The following is a 15,676-nucleotide window of genomic DNA, read 5'->3' on the forward strand; positions in this document are numbered from 1 at the left end:
CCCAAACTCTTGAAAATGTGCACTAAAGAACAGCAAGCAGCTCACCAGCTCGGCCTGCCGGGCCAGGTATCGCTCTCGGTCCTTCGCAAACCTTTTCACTTCCTGGTTGCGTTTGTCCTCCGCCTCCTTGAGCTGACCGATCAGAGCCATCTTGTCCTCCTGCCACTTGTGACGTTCCGTCAGCTGTTTCTCTTCAAGCGGCTGGTGAGACGCCAGCAGAAAACTAAATTCAGTGTCCAAAATACAACCTTGGAGCAACCAAGGACGTCGTCCCTTTACCATTTCAGACGTAATGAAGCCACCGACGTCATTACTTGCCAAGAACGTGAGAAAACGCTTGAGGCGGTAACACATTTTTGTGTAGAATGTAATAAGTTATGCGCTAAATGCTCTGGTTATGTCATCACGTCACATGGCTGATGAGAAGTAAGCAAATTGTACTATATAACACTTCTAATTTACAAAGTGGTTAAAATACAGTCAAGTGACATGAGAAGGAGGCTGCGTCTCATCAAAAGATTTCATTCAGGCAAGAAGAATTTTCCCGAGACACAGACACTTTTGTTGAAAGGGGGGGGGGGGGGGGGGGGGAAGACGGAAGACGGAAGACAATAGCGCGCAACCAAAGTCTGCCGTCCATCGCTCTTTTCCAGCACAAGGTAAGCTGAGGATTACTTTTAAACGCCCAGGGAAAAATACCAAAATGTTTCTGACCGATGTCAAAATAAATGAGTCTCCTGTTCGCAAAGAACGTTGAAATGTTGATGTTGAAAAGGTCAAAATGTATTATTAGCGAGATTCTCATCGACAAGAAACTTCTCTTGCATAATACACACTTCCTATTTTGAAATATAAATAAACAAATAAGGACCACATTAAATGAACCATAGTCTTCTAGGCATTGTTAACTTTTTTAAAAAACAGTGCAGATGGATGCTTTTTTTTCCCCCACAAGAGAAGTCCCGATTCTAAAACAAACGCGTGCGTTTGTTGATTCTGAGCTTTGAACGAGACGGCGCGTGACGCACGCGTGAAGGTCCATTCCATGTGCTCAAAGTGTCACCCATTGGAGAGATTAACCCACTGACCGTGAATCAACAACCTTCCGTCGGTTACCTCGAGGCTGCGCCGAGCGCGAGCAGCGTCCCGTTTGGCCGGCTGGAGGTCGCGCGACGAGGCGTCCGCGCCGCCTCCGCCGTTTAGCTGCCCCAGCATCTCCTTCATTTGCTCCACCTCTGAACAAAAACATGACCGTGATGAGCGGTGTCCTCTCGCAGTTTTGGTTGACGCCGTTATCCTCAAGTTGAGACAACCAGATTTCCAGATTTGTCCCATAAAATTCCACTCTTGGTTGTATTTCGTGTGTGTTCTGAATTTAAGTAAGCCTCTGTCATCTACAACTCCAAATTTCATAAAGCGTAGCAAGCTTCAGATTACGAGACTCACAAAAAGGTTTCCCGTCACTTTCCCTAAATATGATCCCCATAAAAAGTGACGTGGTTCCCCTTTTACGACACAGATTAGTTTAATTTTAACGATTCAATTTAAAATTACGCGAAACCGGAAGTAACGCAGGCGTCGCTTGGGGCTTATTCTTTTTTCCTAAATTAATTACGTTTTCATTCAATCGATATACGCTACATTGCTCTTACTTGTTTGGTTTCTGCAATGTCATTTGAGTTCTCACGGAAATGCACGAAATGGATTCAAAGAAATGGGCTTCATTTCAGAGCCAAGAGTTGAAGTATTAAACATCAGGGTTTTTTTCAGGATTAAAAGCAAATTGCATGGTTTATTTAACTGACCCGTTATTTCCGTTATTCATTATCTGCTAATGGAACTAAACAAGTTAGTTCTGAGTGCCTCCGACGAAGAAATCCGATTGGACAAGCCATTCCATGAGAGCTATACAGTAGAACATCACTCCCTCTGGCGCAATACTAAAACTAGAGGTGCAGCCATCAACTTAATCGAGAAAAATTTTTGATAATGGATTAATCATTTAGAGACCTTGTATACATATTAATATGTATATTTATTATAATTATAAATATTTATATTTATAATATTTATATTTTAATAAGAAAGCAGGCTGTATTATCAAAAAAAAAAAGACATTCGCTACTTTGCCAACTGTCTGACGTCACTCTCGACGCACGGCGGCTTGCTGACAGGATTTCCCAGCATGCCTAGGCTATCGCATAGCTTTTAAAATGCTATTTTATGTCAGTTCGTAGCATAAACGCCTAAATAGTTAGAATGTGAATGTTAACAGACATTATGTGCGTGTTGCAAGTCCGCCGGGTGCTCCCCTAAAGTGACATCGTTAAAACTTAACAGCCGTTGTGTTAAATACCTTAAAAGGCAGAATAAATGTTATTATATTTAAAATAAATCTCAAAAAAATAATAATATTAAAGCAATTTAATATAGTATTTTTTTTTTTTTTTTTTTTTAAATATCTAGAAAAGTACCATTTCTTTTTGAATCTGTACTATACGGATTATTGACTTGACCATTTTCTTTGTGAAAAACTGCGCAATATACACGAGAAATTCCGATATTCTATACCGGTTGCACTCTCTCGAGCAAATTTTCCAGCATGTGTGGACGTCTTACCGTTGGTGAGCTCCTGAATGAGCTCTACTTTCTCATCCAGCATGTGCTCCATCTGCTCCTGAGTCTCCTCCTGCTCCAGGAGAGCCGAGCGCATGTCGTCCACCAGCCGCCGCTTGGCCTCCAGATCTGCGGGCGGCACAAGCGACCACCTTGAGCGGCGAGCTTCGAGCAGCTCGACGGCGGGCGCTCACCTTGACAAGCTTGGTGATACAGCTGCAGCATCTCGTCGCGCTTCTTCTCCGCTGGCTGCTCCTACACGAAGGAAAGAGAAACCGTCAAGCAGATGTTCCCTAACCATCATCACAATATAGGGAATTCTGGATGCTAGACTATACAGTGGGACCTCGATAAAAGGGACTAATAGGGACCGATAGATCAGACTGTCCGTTCCATTGAAGCACATTCTTTTTAGGCCATAAGCACCCATATTACTGTACGGTACAAAATTATTGTTTTGTAGCTTTTTTTCAGGGCCTAAAACACCCAGTACAGTACAAAGTTATTGCAAATAAATATTCACAAAAAGCTTGTAAATGTTTGAAAGGTTCACATTCGATCCAAACTTAACGTCGGCGGTGTGCTTGGTCACGGTGACTTCGTTGCAGTACTCATCAGAGGCGAGTCGCTTTCATGATCCACTAGGAATTAGTCTGCTTCCTAGTTCCAAATATGTTGCCAAAGGCAAACAGCTTGACAGAAAAAAAGCATGTTCCCGAGTCCAAAGACTTTTTTTTGTACTTGAACTAACGCTGCAGCCATGACACAAAAGAAAACGGATAGAACCATAGTCACATGACGGCCACGTCAATGCCCCACAATCAACGTGGCCGTCACGTAAGCACGTCTTTTGCAATTGGATCTAGTCATTTTGTATATCTGCGAGCCGGAAATACGTCAGTCCTATTCTCTGCCTGCATTACGCCACAGCGCCACTAAACAGCAACGGCCAATTCTGGAAACTAACAGACTTTGTCAACAGCGGTTTAAGTGACAAATGGAAACTATTTTTGGACAAGTTCAGTTCTGACGGGCCGTTTTATCCGCTACCCGTTATATTGGGGTCAGTTTTATCGCGGTTCCACTGTATAGTGACCTAGACCGTTCCGGGGGGGGAAAAAAATCCTGTTATGGTCATTCGAAAGCAGGGAACTAAATGAGGGAATAGTTCCGAATGTCGTCGCTGCTGTTAGAAGCGTCGAACCTCACTTTTTGTGATGAATCCAGTCCAGAAAGTCAGACTAAAACCCTATCGTACAAAAATGATATTTCCCAAAGGAAATAACGTAAATCCGATTAATACGTTCCAGACCCACAAAAACAACAACATTTGAGAGTAACTATCGCTTATCATACAAAAACGGTCAAATAGTAATGAATAATGAAGTGGATAACTGAACATTTAACAACACTTTTACCTTTATTAAAAACTTGATGGCATAGCCAGCAACGAGGGGAGAGAGGGAAGGCATCTTCCAAGTTCTTTCTTAAATGAAAACAGGTTTTTTTTACCTTCCACCACCACAAAAAAAAAAACATTGCCCCCTGGGCCACAAACTTTTGAATCATCCCTGGTATGCAAGGCATCTTCCCATTTTAAAATTCTGGTTGCGCTGTACACAGGGTGAGGTAGCCATTCCAACAACACACCGTCATTTGGGGGAAATCTTGTTACGGACTAGAAAATGAACGAATGCTTTCAGACACAGCCAAACTCACCGCTTTGAGTTGTTGGATAGTTCTGTCTCTGTTTGTGAGGTCGAACTGAAGCTGCTTCTTCACCTTCTCCACATCCGACAGCTTCCGTGTCAACAGCTTCTCTTCTTCTTTCATGGTGGAGATCTGCAGGGAAGGATCACCCTCCTCCTCATCCATCCAAAGCTCACTCCTCATGCCATATATGACCAGAATTGTCTGATGTTGTTGAACTTACATCTTTGTGGACCTGCTGGATCTGCTTCTTGTAGTCGGCCAGCTTTTCTCTGAGGTCCGAAGAGTCCTCTTCCTTCCGCTCCAGATCCACACCGAGACGCTTCACTTTGTCCGAGTCCTGCTTTGCAAGTTCCTTCAGTCTGGAAGACACATCGGAGCAAAGAGTTCCATACTTTACCAGTTCTCCGAGGTCTTCTATTCGATTTCAGCGCGTGCGCGATAAGGCCCGCATATAAAATCTCACATTCCCCCCCAACACACCAAAACCATTTAGGATCGTAGAGAAAAAGCAAATAACAATGATTATATATGATCTTTGTTCCCCCCTGTGGGATTTTCTTAACTTCTCTTGATGGCAACAAGTTTTCAATCCGTTTTTTTTTTTTTTCGGCCTACGTAGAGATAAACACAATAAATTAAGTTTTAAAATGTTCAACAATTCAACAAAGTGAAATGTTAAATTGCACGGATGAAGAGTAAGACAGTCTTTTGTCATGTGGAGTTGTACAGGAGAGGCGGGCAACTTTTGCTATATCTTTGGAAATGTTCAGCATCATTGCCTTCCACCGGGCCTCTGTAAGGGCTGCAACGAGTAATCTAGTATTTCAAGTACCTCGAGTAAATAATTCAATAAATACATCAAAGCTTGAGAAATGTTCTCTGCCTCAGAGAACGGTTTCTTTGATTGTGAAGCTCAAGGGACGCACGGGTGGAATGTGGCACCGTCCGCTCACGTCAAGTAGGAAGTGCGAGGTGGGAACGGAGCTATTTTGTGGACCGAGCGCGAACATGGCGACAATGAAGAGAGAGAAAAAAAAGACGGAAAATGGCCAAATTTCATTCTGAACAGCAAGTAGAGCACTGTGACGTGTAACCGTTGGAGCGCGGCTCTTGCTCTGCGCCACGTGGGACGCAAAACGAGGTCAATTAAACGTTGCGCAAATAAGAGCGATTGATGTGAATGTTACCTTACTAACACCACGTCTCGATTAAATTGGACTAAAGTCGAATTTGTGGCTGGTTTATGACGATGGTGACACCAGTATGACCGCCCCCGTTATGTTACTTCATACAGTGCGCTTGCAGGTTTCGCTCAGGCCAGTGTGCTACCATCATTTTGAGTCACGCAGGTGACAAACTTGGCAAAGGTGGGCAGAGAGGACTTAAGAGTAAAATGGGTCACGTACCCACATCAGAGGGGATTTTTGGTGAAGCCAAATGAAGGACATATTTCTGTCCTCTCGAGGCGTCTTCATTTGAGTTTGGACACTTCCAAAACTTCTAGTAGTATAAAGAATATTTGTCTCATACCTAGTCAGCTGGTCTAATATCAAACATAGAGCCATGAATCTTCTGTATTGTTCAAGTGTTAGCTGCTGAAATGAAATTGCACAAAGGCTGTGAATGCCTTTTTTGAATTCATGCTCTATGTTTTTGATACTGGCAAGAAATGCCCATTTTAAACATATTTGTGAAATTGCCCCACAAAAGATCTTACTAGAAAAGAAAGTAGTTTGCTGCTCAGCACAAAAAATTTAATTGATTTTTATAAAACAAATGAAACCAATAGGTCATTCCTTATTTGAAATGACTTGTTTTCTCTTTGGCAATCATAACTGCTCTTTAATCAGGCAAAAATAAATTGTATCCGAATACTCGATTATTCGCTAGAATTTTCAGTAGGATACCCGAATACTAAAATATGAGGTAGCTGCAGCCCACTCTCATTTCTTATAATACGTAAATCAATGCGAAAACGATCGTCTGTTTGTTAGCGGCAATTGTCGCTAAACGGGTTGGAAAAGTCATGAAGGCCCACCCAGTACACACAAAGACAGTCAGCCTGTTTTTGTCGCAGTTTTGCCCCTTCCGGACCAAGCACATCCAACAGCAGACAATCCTGTGTGTCTTATAAGATGATCCTTCAGTCTGAGGTGTGTTAAGAGTGGATTTGTCCAGGACTATAAGGTCCCAAATGGGCCCCGAGGCCAACAAACATAAATATTGAACGTGTTCCAATATTTACGACCGTGTGTGTGTGTGGGGGGGGGTATCAAAGTATCAAAGTATTTTGTATCAAAGTGGGTTGCGCGGGCGGCAAGAAGTCTTTTTCAAATCAAATCCCCCAAGGCCCCCACCCCTCGACGACAGCGCCATTTTACAACCCCGATTTCAATGAAGTTGGGACTTTGTGTGAAACATGACTAAAAACAGAATACAACGATTGACAAATCATGTTCACCCTACATTGAATTGAATAAACTACAAAGACAAAATATGTCATGTTCAAACTGATCAACTTGATTGTTTTTAGCAATTAATCATGAACTAAGAATTTGATGGCTGCAACACGTTCCAAAAAAGCTGCGACAGGTGGCAAAGAAGACTGAGAAAGTTGAGGAATGCTCATCCAACACCTGTTTGGAAGATCCCACAGGTGAACAGGCTCATTGGGAACAGGTGGGTGCCAGGATTGCTTCCCTGAATTGCTCAGTCATTCACAAGCAAAGATGGGGCGAGGTTCACCTCTTTGTGACCAAGTGCATGAGAAAATAGTCCAACAGTTTAAGGACAATGTTCCTCAACGTACAATGGCAAGGAATTTTGGGATTTCATCATCTACAGTCCATAATATCCTCAAAAGGTTCAGAGAATCTGGAGAAATCACTGCATGTAAGCGGCGAGGCCGAAAAACCGACATTGAATGCCCGTGACCTTCGATCCCTCCGGCGGCACTGCATCAAAAACCGACATCGATGTGTAAAGGATATCACCGCGTGGTCTCAGGAACACTTCAGAAAACCAATGTCAGTCAATACAGTTCGGCGCTACATCCGGAAGTGCAACTTGAAACTCTACTATGCAACGCAAAAGCCATTTAGCAACAACAGCCAGAAACGCCGCCACCTTCTCTGGGCCCCGAGCTCATCTAAGATGGACTGACGCAAAGTGGAAAAGTGCTTTGTGGTGTGAAGAGTCCACATTTCAAATTGTTTTTTGGAAATTGTGGACGTCGTGTCCACCGGGCCAAAGAGGAAAAGAACCTTCCGGACTGTTACGGACACAAAGTTTAAAAGCCAGCATCTGTGATGGTATGGGCCTGTGTTAGTGCCAATGGCATGGGTGACTTACACATCTGTGAAGGCACCATTTATGCTGAAAGGTACATACAGGTTTTGGAGAAACATATGCTGCCATCCAAGCAACCTTTTTTTTCATGGACGCTTATTTCGGCAAGACAATGCCAAACCACATTCTGCACGTGTTACAACAGCGTGGCTTCGTAGTAAAAGAGTGCGGGTACGAGACTGGCCTGCCTGCGGTCCAGACCCGTCTCCCATTCAAAATGTGTGGCGCATTATGAAGCGTAAAATACGACAACGGAGACCCCGGACGGTTGAACAGCTGAAGCTGTACATCGAACGAGAATGGGAAAGAATTCCACCAACAAAGCTTCAACAAGTAGTGTCCTCAGTTCCCAAAGGTTTATTGAATGTTGTTCAAAGAAAAGGTGACGTAACACAGTGGTAAACACGACCCTGTCCCAGCTTTTTTGGGACCTGTTGGAGCCATCAAATTCAAAGTCAATGATTATTTGTGAAAAACAATCAAGTTGATCAGTTTGAACATGAAATATATTGTCTTTGTGGTGTATTCAATTCAATATAGGTTGAACATGATTTGCAAATCATTGCATTCTATTTTCTTTTTGGTTAACACAACCTCCCAACTCCATTGGAATTGGGGTTGTACAACGCTCCTGCCTCCGGTCCCTTCGGGAAACACTCGGCAAAGATCGGCGCGCAGTCCTTCTTCTCTTTTGTGAGATCACAGAAGATTTCGAGATCGGAGGACCTGTTTCTAGACAGACGGTGGAACAGAATCTTTGTGCGTTGAGATTATCGGAGCATGCCACACACAGTACAACCAAAACTGTTAAATGTCAATGTTTTTATCTTCATGCGTGGGGTCTGTAGCAGATAAAAAAAAATCTTGGAAGATTGTAAAAACAATTGTGTGTACCACACCTAAATTGTCCACACTGTTTATGTGAACTAACTCCTCTCTGTTTGCAGCTATGTTGTTACGCAGCTACGAAAGACCAAAAAATTAATTGATCAAATGAATTCCCCGTACTTGGTGATCTCGAGGGCTCTCTTCTCCAGCTCGGCGTCCTTCTGCTCGATGGCCTCGTGCGCCACGGCCAGCAGCTCCCGGCGCCGCTCGGCCTCCGTTCGCCGACACTCCCGGAGGGCCTGCTCGTCGCCGTCCCCGCGCCGCTCCTGCAGCTTCTTCTGCAGAGCTGCGATCTGCGCCTCCCGCTCCCGCAGCCCGCTCTCCAGCTCGGCCGTGCTGGACCGGGCCGTCGCCGCCTCCTGCCGGAGCCCGACAGCAAAATTCGTTTTGATCCTTGAACATTTTCCAAAGACGCCCGCTCGAATGCCTTCCTGTGACCCTCGGACTAAAAAGAGCTGATATTCGATATATCGGCCGATATCTGATATATTGGACGACAACCAATAAAGTATATCGGCGGATATATGAATTACGAACCTTGGCATACACAGGCTACATACTGTAAGCCGATCGATAGTCTTATACAGTCGTCGTACTGTGGCATCCGTTCCAGCCCCCAAATTAAATTATACGTACTTCAATAACACAGTGAAAAATCGAAATAAGTCCAAAGACACTATGATAAATAAATAACACACTAAATAAACATGACAACAGTTTATTGCTCATGAACTTGAACTGAGGAGGGAAAGAAGGAGGGAGAGAGAGAGAGAGAGAGAGAGAAAGTCCTCTTCCGTAATAACACGGGAAATTCGGAGTCAGATGTTTTTTTCTTTTGCCTGTTTCTTTTCTAATTCATTGACTGATTTTAGCACAACAAACGGATCGAGCCTAACTTTAACTTGTCTTTTTCTGTTCAGAAATCCAATTCGGAAAGTGGGACGTCACATTGTCATTTAAAAGATCCATTGTTCGGATAGCTAATTTGCAGCACATTTCTTTGGATCATTTGATCATTCTTTTGATTGGCGCGCTCACACTAACACCAGCAAACGCTTTCTCGTGTTTTATTAGTATACTAAAGAGCAAAAACAGAACAAAGATACAGAACCTAACGTGCATTGATGGTTACACAATGCGAGAAGAAGCCCAGCACAGATCTTTCCGCTATTTCTTCCATCAATGCATTTCGCGCATTTATTTATCTTTGTGGGATTAGCGTATGCAAACTCACCTGCGGCTGTGATGCTTGCAACGTAGCGGTCAGCCGCCGGAGCTCCTCCGTCTGGGCCTCCTTATCTTTTTGCAGCTGACTTAGACCTCGTGTCTCCTCATTTTCCTTCGAGGACGCGACTTCAGCCCAAAGGGCTTGGTCTTCTTCGGCCGCAGCTCTTCTGGAGCTCGCTTCCTGTAATTTGGTCTTCAGCCGCTCTGTTGTGAGCTCTCGCTCGGCAAGCTTCTGCCGGAGACGGTCGCACGAGGCTTCCCGTTCACGCAGTTTGTGGCAGAATTCCTTCAGCTGCTTCTCAGACGCTTCCTGTTGTCGTCGCAGCTTCTCACGGAGCTCTCGGACCAGCCGACTTTGTCGTCGGAGCTCTTGCGCTCGAGGGCCGTCCGTCGCCTGGCGGAGGTCGAGGTCCTCCTGCGGCCGCTCCAGCGAGATCTTCTCGTGGGCCGGATCTTCTTTGACACGCACGAGATCCGACGTCTGGCTCTCGCGTCGCGTGCTTTCTCGGGGCCTTTCTGTGCCGAGCTGCTCGCTGAGGGCGGCGGACGCCTCTGCGGTCCGCGGGTCCCGACGGAGGACGGAGATCTGGGCCGACGTCTGCCGGAGTTGTTCCTGGGCGGCTCGCAGCTGAGCGGAGGCTTGTTCTGCTCTCAGAGTCTCACTGGAGACCTGCGCTCATTTCCACGAAATGCATTATGATGACTGTTGTCATAGCAACAAATACACTACTCACAAGATTTGTGATGAAATTTCAGGATGCGCCTCTAATGGACCATAACCTTAACAGCTGCACTAAATTTGACCTCTACATCTTTGGTGTCGGATTTAAACGTTTCAGTGCTTTTTGCACAACTTGCTGCTCTCGAATGGGGACCTCATTAGCGATATTCACAACAGGTGTCTGATCCATGAAAATTCCCAAGGACGGCTACTTGCATGCCTTTCTGTAACTCTTCCAGTCTCTCTGCAACAAACTGCTGGTAACAGTCTGTGACCGTCTAAGTTCAGGGGCCACGTACGGTTGATCAAATGTTGATCATGTCAAAATGTCAACAGCACGATGAAAAGGACTCAAATTCAAAAAGGACATCCATTCATGGATTCAAAACGATGTGAATTTTGCCGTTGCGCTCCTTGTTAGAGATCAGCAAGTCGTGCAAAAAGTACTAAAACATTAAACAGTTGGACTTGCATTCAAAGCTTTCCTAAAGGTCGGATTAAGTTCACCTGTAAAGGTTATACAGCGGACCCCCGCTATTCGCAGCAGGATAGGGACCGCGACCAGCAAAAAAAAAATGTAAATAAATTAAAAAAGAAATCAAAAGGAAAAAAAAGAGTGAATGCGATTGTATCGGCTGTAATGTCTTCATTGGCAGATCGACGACTGGTGAAAGTGAAATATGACATTACATTCAGCATGAAATGCGTTTTTCTGCTTGCGTACATTCGTGTCCGTGCGTATCGTTCAGATAAGTGCAGACAGCAGAGGAACATGAAGGAGAAATCCACCAAAACGAAAACTAATAATATGGTACAAACATACTCGCCGCTGAGATGTAAACGCCAAACGGAACATTTTGGCGCCTGCATGTCAGACGACAAGGAAGGTATCCCCACAAAACAAATCAAACATGCTAGACTTTTTATTTTGGCATGGTAGGGTTTCCCTGACACCAAATTGTTGATCGTGGATTATGTCACACTAAAAGCAGTTTTGTCGTTCCTGACAAAACACCCGCTCTGGAAAATTGGCCACCCGCTCGGCAAAAGGGGCTAAAATCTTAAGGTCTGCGCCAGGCACGAGCTCACCTTATTTTGCGACGCTTCCAATGTAGCAGTTAGTGTCCGGACCTCCTGGAGCAGCCTGCCGACCTCCTCGTTCCTGCTCCTCTCCCGGTCCAGCGCCTCGTCACCGCTTCTCTTCTCAGCATCTCCTTTGGCCCGAGCCGTGACTCCGGCTGGCGCTTCCTCGGCCTCCCCCGAGGCCGCCGGCGCTTCCTGCTCGCGGAGCTGCGAGTCCTGGACAGAGGCGGTGGCCTCCCCCCTGGATTCGCTGACCTCCTGCAGGGCCTTCTCCGTCTTTCGGGCCTTCCTTTCTCGAGCGACGACGACGTCCTCCTGGGCTGCTCGCTCCTCACGGAGGGAGGCCAGCGCCTCCTGCACGCAGCAATTTGCTCAAAGTCTACCGGACAAACGGTGCTTCCAGAAAGGAATTGCAATACTTCCTGCACATTTTGTTATCTTACAGCCTTTTTCCAAAATGTATACAACGGTGCCTTTACATACGAGTTCCATTTGTCATCTTTCCCCTTTGAAATAAATCATGGAAACGCTATTAATTCTTTCCAGCCTAGTAATTATTTGCACCAAAACAACGGGGAAACCTTTTAGGACACAAACAGCATACACTCAAAATCCTGCGATATGGCAAATGATGTATGTGTTTGTGTTCAAATATGTCTTGCTTTAAAGGGTTATAACACCACAGAAACCGATGCTATTTAGGCGTTTTGCATTGGGTTTTTTTTTTTTTACCATAAAGCTCATCGGAGTTCTCTCGGTCAAAGCTATTTGGTTTTTGTATGATCAGTACGAGTCAGCTTCAGCTGGGAGTGGCGGTGAACAGCATGAAGCCTCTCTTCTGAACAACCGTTCCTTATCTCCCAAATTGCTGTGTTGAGTTCACCGCCACCATTTCACATTTTTGCTCACAAGTCAAAGCAAAAAGCCCAGAAAGTGGGGTCACTCGTATCTCAAAGCACCGCTGTATGTGTCAATTGATAGATTATTACAACCGCCTCCTCACCCGCAGCTGCTTCGTCTCCCCCCGGAGGGAGGCGTGCTCCTCCGAAGTCCGTTCTGCCTCCGCCCGCATGTCGGCCAGGCGCTTCTCTAGCTGAAGCAGAGCTGAACACTTCTCCTGAAGCTCAGCCACAAGCCTCGTTTTCTCCTCCTCCGCTCTACTGCTCTCACCTTCGTCGGACCACAGGAACATCCATCGTGTGAGCGTGTAGAAGATGGATCAGAATTTGAGTCCACGCCCGAACTTCAAGAGTCAACTCGGAGCTTACCCAGTTTCACAGCATTGCTCTGGAGCTCGCCCGCAGACTCGGAAAGTTGAGGCCGAGACGAGGAGGGCGCCCGAGATGTGAGCTGCAAAGGGGAGGAAATACACACTTATGCACACGTGCAGAACAGGTTTCTGATGCCCGTGTGCTGAGAAATGCAAGGGAAAAGGCTAAATGCTATCACAGTGAATCCCACCCGCTGTACTATGCGGCGACAGATCATCGAGTGCGCCACGTGAAAAAAATATCAGATTTAAGACATGATAATCCTTTCGTGATCCTGAGAGGGGAACTCCAGGTGGTACAACACCACACAGTACAGGACAGCATGTTGACAAGAATAACACAAAATAGAATTCCTCTTGTATAATGCACATTTTTCCCCCCCAGAAAAATGTCCAAAGGCAATAGTGCACATTATACTGTACATGGGTATAGTAAAAGGTAGAAAATTCCTTCGGAGTGAAAAGAGTTGCATGGAAAGAGGAGAGGATCACCACTAACATTTATTGCATATAAATAGATCAATGGATACAAAGTCACGGCTGCGCATTAGACAAGAAATGATGGTAGTATAAAAGCTATCAAGAACTATTAGGGCTGCTCACGAAATGGCGGTGACTCAGTGACATTCGAGTCTCCCGGGGGGATAAAACGAGCGCCGATTGGAATCTGAACAAAGCAAGAATAGGTTATCTGAGTCCCCATTAGTCTAAATACGGTATTCTGATTAATACGTACGCCCTGCTACCGGAGGGCAGGGGGTTCGTACCCCCGCCCGAGCACGTCGTCGGCGTGTCACTGGGCGAGACGCTTAACCCACATTGCCCACGAATGAATGCGGTTGGATGTTTGGCGGCGGTCGGAGGAGCCGTAGGCTCAGAATGGCAGCCGCGTTTCCGTCAGACTGCCCCCTGCAGGGCAGCTGTGGCTACACGAGTGGCTTACCAGCACTAGAATGTGACTGTGGGGTGAATGAATAACGTGCGAAATTGGAAAGCATATCATGAGAAAGCACTCTAAGTGGAACGCATGCTTAATATTGTTACTACTTCAGCGGGCGGCCATGTTGGGTAAGAGCAGCATCTGTCGTCGTCGACTGAAATTAGCGTCACGGGTGCCCCCGCCAATGTCACGTGACCAAACCCACCGGTCTACGCTACGACAACCAGCAGAACTAGGGGTCGATTACATGATGGCTTGAACAATATTCTCGCAAGTGTAGGTTCAAACCGCCGTGTAATTAACCCCAGTCAAACTCAAAATAACTGTTCTCTCGGTTACTTATTGCACGTCCTCACCGGGTGTAGTTACAATAGGATGTCCGAGTTGATTTATTTCAGTAATTCCATGGAAAAAGTGAAACTTGTATAACGTATACATTCATTTCACACATACTGACATGTTCCGTTTAATGTTGATGATTATAAGTGACAACGAATGAAAACCCCAAATTGAGTATCTCGGAAATCAGGAGGCACACGATCCACGTTTGCGTCAGGTTTCCACAGTCGCTGACGGTTTGGGGTGCCGTGACATGCGCTCGCGTCGGTCCGCCGTTTTTCCTTAGGTCTGAGGTCAACGCGGCCGTCTAATTGGAAGTTTTAGAGCACTCTGCGCTTCCCGCAGCCGATCGACCGACCGACTTTACGGAGATGCGGATTTCATTTTCCAACAGCGCACAGTGCAAAAGCCACCGGTACCCGCTTTAAGGACCACGGTATCCGCGTTCTCGATTGGCCACTGGGCTCTCATAACACCGAGCGGTGCCACAGACTGATCGACTCCGTGCCACGCCGCGTCGCTGCGGTCGTTCCGGCAAAACGAGCCCCGACTCGCTATTGAGTGCCGTAAAAAAAAAAAAAAAGAAGAATTTTTTATCTAAAATGACCACCGAAGACTTTGAATATTCTTAAATCTTCAACTAAAAAGTTTGAATTCTCTATCAAGTCCTTAAGATCCATCTTGAGGATTAGCAAGTAAGTGAATCATCCCAACACTTTTACTGTAATTGATGAGAACATGAAATCATCATTTTATATAGTTTACCATTGGAGCTGCTTTTATACTCACATCTTGGTGATGAAAAGCGTCACTCGTGTCACTCTCCACTTTAGCGCTACACTCACAGCGGTGCTACTGCTCCTGACAAGAGCATCGTGATGCGGTCTTACGTTTTTACAAGGCATGAAGTCCAATCGATAAGTCAATATTCTACTGTGATTGAAGGTCACAATTAAATAGCAAAATAAAGATTTGTTCTTCATATCATATCAATTCGTCATAACATTTAGGCGTGGCCTACAGGAAAGAGTTATTCATGCTTTGGATTTCCAATGTTGTGGTGGTCATACGATAGACTAATTGATTCATTTTGTTTAGTGAATAATGCTGAAGATAAACTCCCTTCCGAAAAAACACGGTTTCCCATATCATTTAGCCCTACTCCTGATTGATGACTAGGTCGTTTTATAATCGGGCCCAAAGTTTAAAGCTTATCGGCTTCCCGGTGACGAGGACTGGCTAAATGTGTCTAAAAGCTTAGCCACACAAACACAAGTGATGATGTGGCTAACTACATACTTTTAATGATGTTAAGCCACATAGGCTAAGAAGTTTCATGACCCAGCGCCAACCCTGCATATAACAACAATAAATAGTTGGTGGCTACTTGGCAGAAATCACTTATTGCTCATTTTCTGGAACGTAAGCGCCGCGATAAATGAGGGTGGACTCTACTTTATTCTGACAAGTGCTGTAACTTTTGCCATGCCGCATTTACTTCCAAAAATCTAAGCTTTGTCACGTTTATCTT

At 45.2% G+C, this 15,676-nt stretch overlaps 1 protein-coding gene across 10 annotated transcripts in view; it reads right to left on the reverse strand.

The window, feature by feature from the left end:
* The window catches only part of LOC133410031 (kinesin-like protein KIF20B), a 41,136-nt gene that overhangs the window by 12,403 nt on the left and 13,057 nt on the right, over window positions 1-15,676 (reverse strand). For all 10 annotated transcript variants that reach the window (XM_061690752.1, XM_061690745.1, XM_061690746.1 and 7 more), the window contains exons 17-27: window positions 12,865-12,946; window positions 12,600-12,766; window positions 11,603-11,950; window positions 9,800-10,462; window positions 8,686-8,924; window positions 4,550-4,688; window positions 4,336-4,458; window positions 2,811-2,871; window positions 2,620-2,745; window positions 1,117-1,235; window positions 46-201 (exon numbers count right to left, since the gene is read on the reverse strand). In XM_061690752.1, coding sequence (XP_061546736.1) covers window positions 46-201; window positions 1,117-1,235; window positions 2,620-2,745; window positions 2,811-2,871; window positions 4,336-4,458; window positions 4,550-4,688; window positions 8,686-8,924; window positions 9,800-10,462; window positions 11,603-11,950; window positions 12,600-12,766; window positions 12,865-12,946 — 2,223 coding nt within the window. The remainder of the gene's footprint in view (window positions 1-45; window positions 202-1,116; window positions 1,236-2,619; window positions 2,746-2,810; window positions 2,872-4,335; window positions 4,459-4,549; window positions 4,689-8,685; window positions 8,925-9,799; window positions 10,463-11,602; window positions 11,951-12,599; window positions 12,767-12,864; window positions 12,947-15,676) is intronic.

The sequence above is a fragment of the Phycodurus eques genome, chromosome 11 (assembly GCF_024500275.1).
Source record: "Phycodurus eques isolate BA_2022a chromosome 11, UOR_Pequ_1.1, whole genome shotgun sequence".
Classification (NCBI taxonomy): domain Eukaryota; kingdom Metazoa; phylum Chordata; class Actinopteri; order Syngnathiformes; family Syngnathidae; genus Phycodurus; species Phycodurus eques.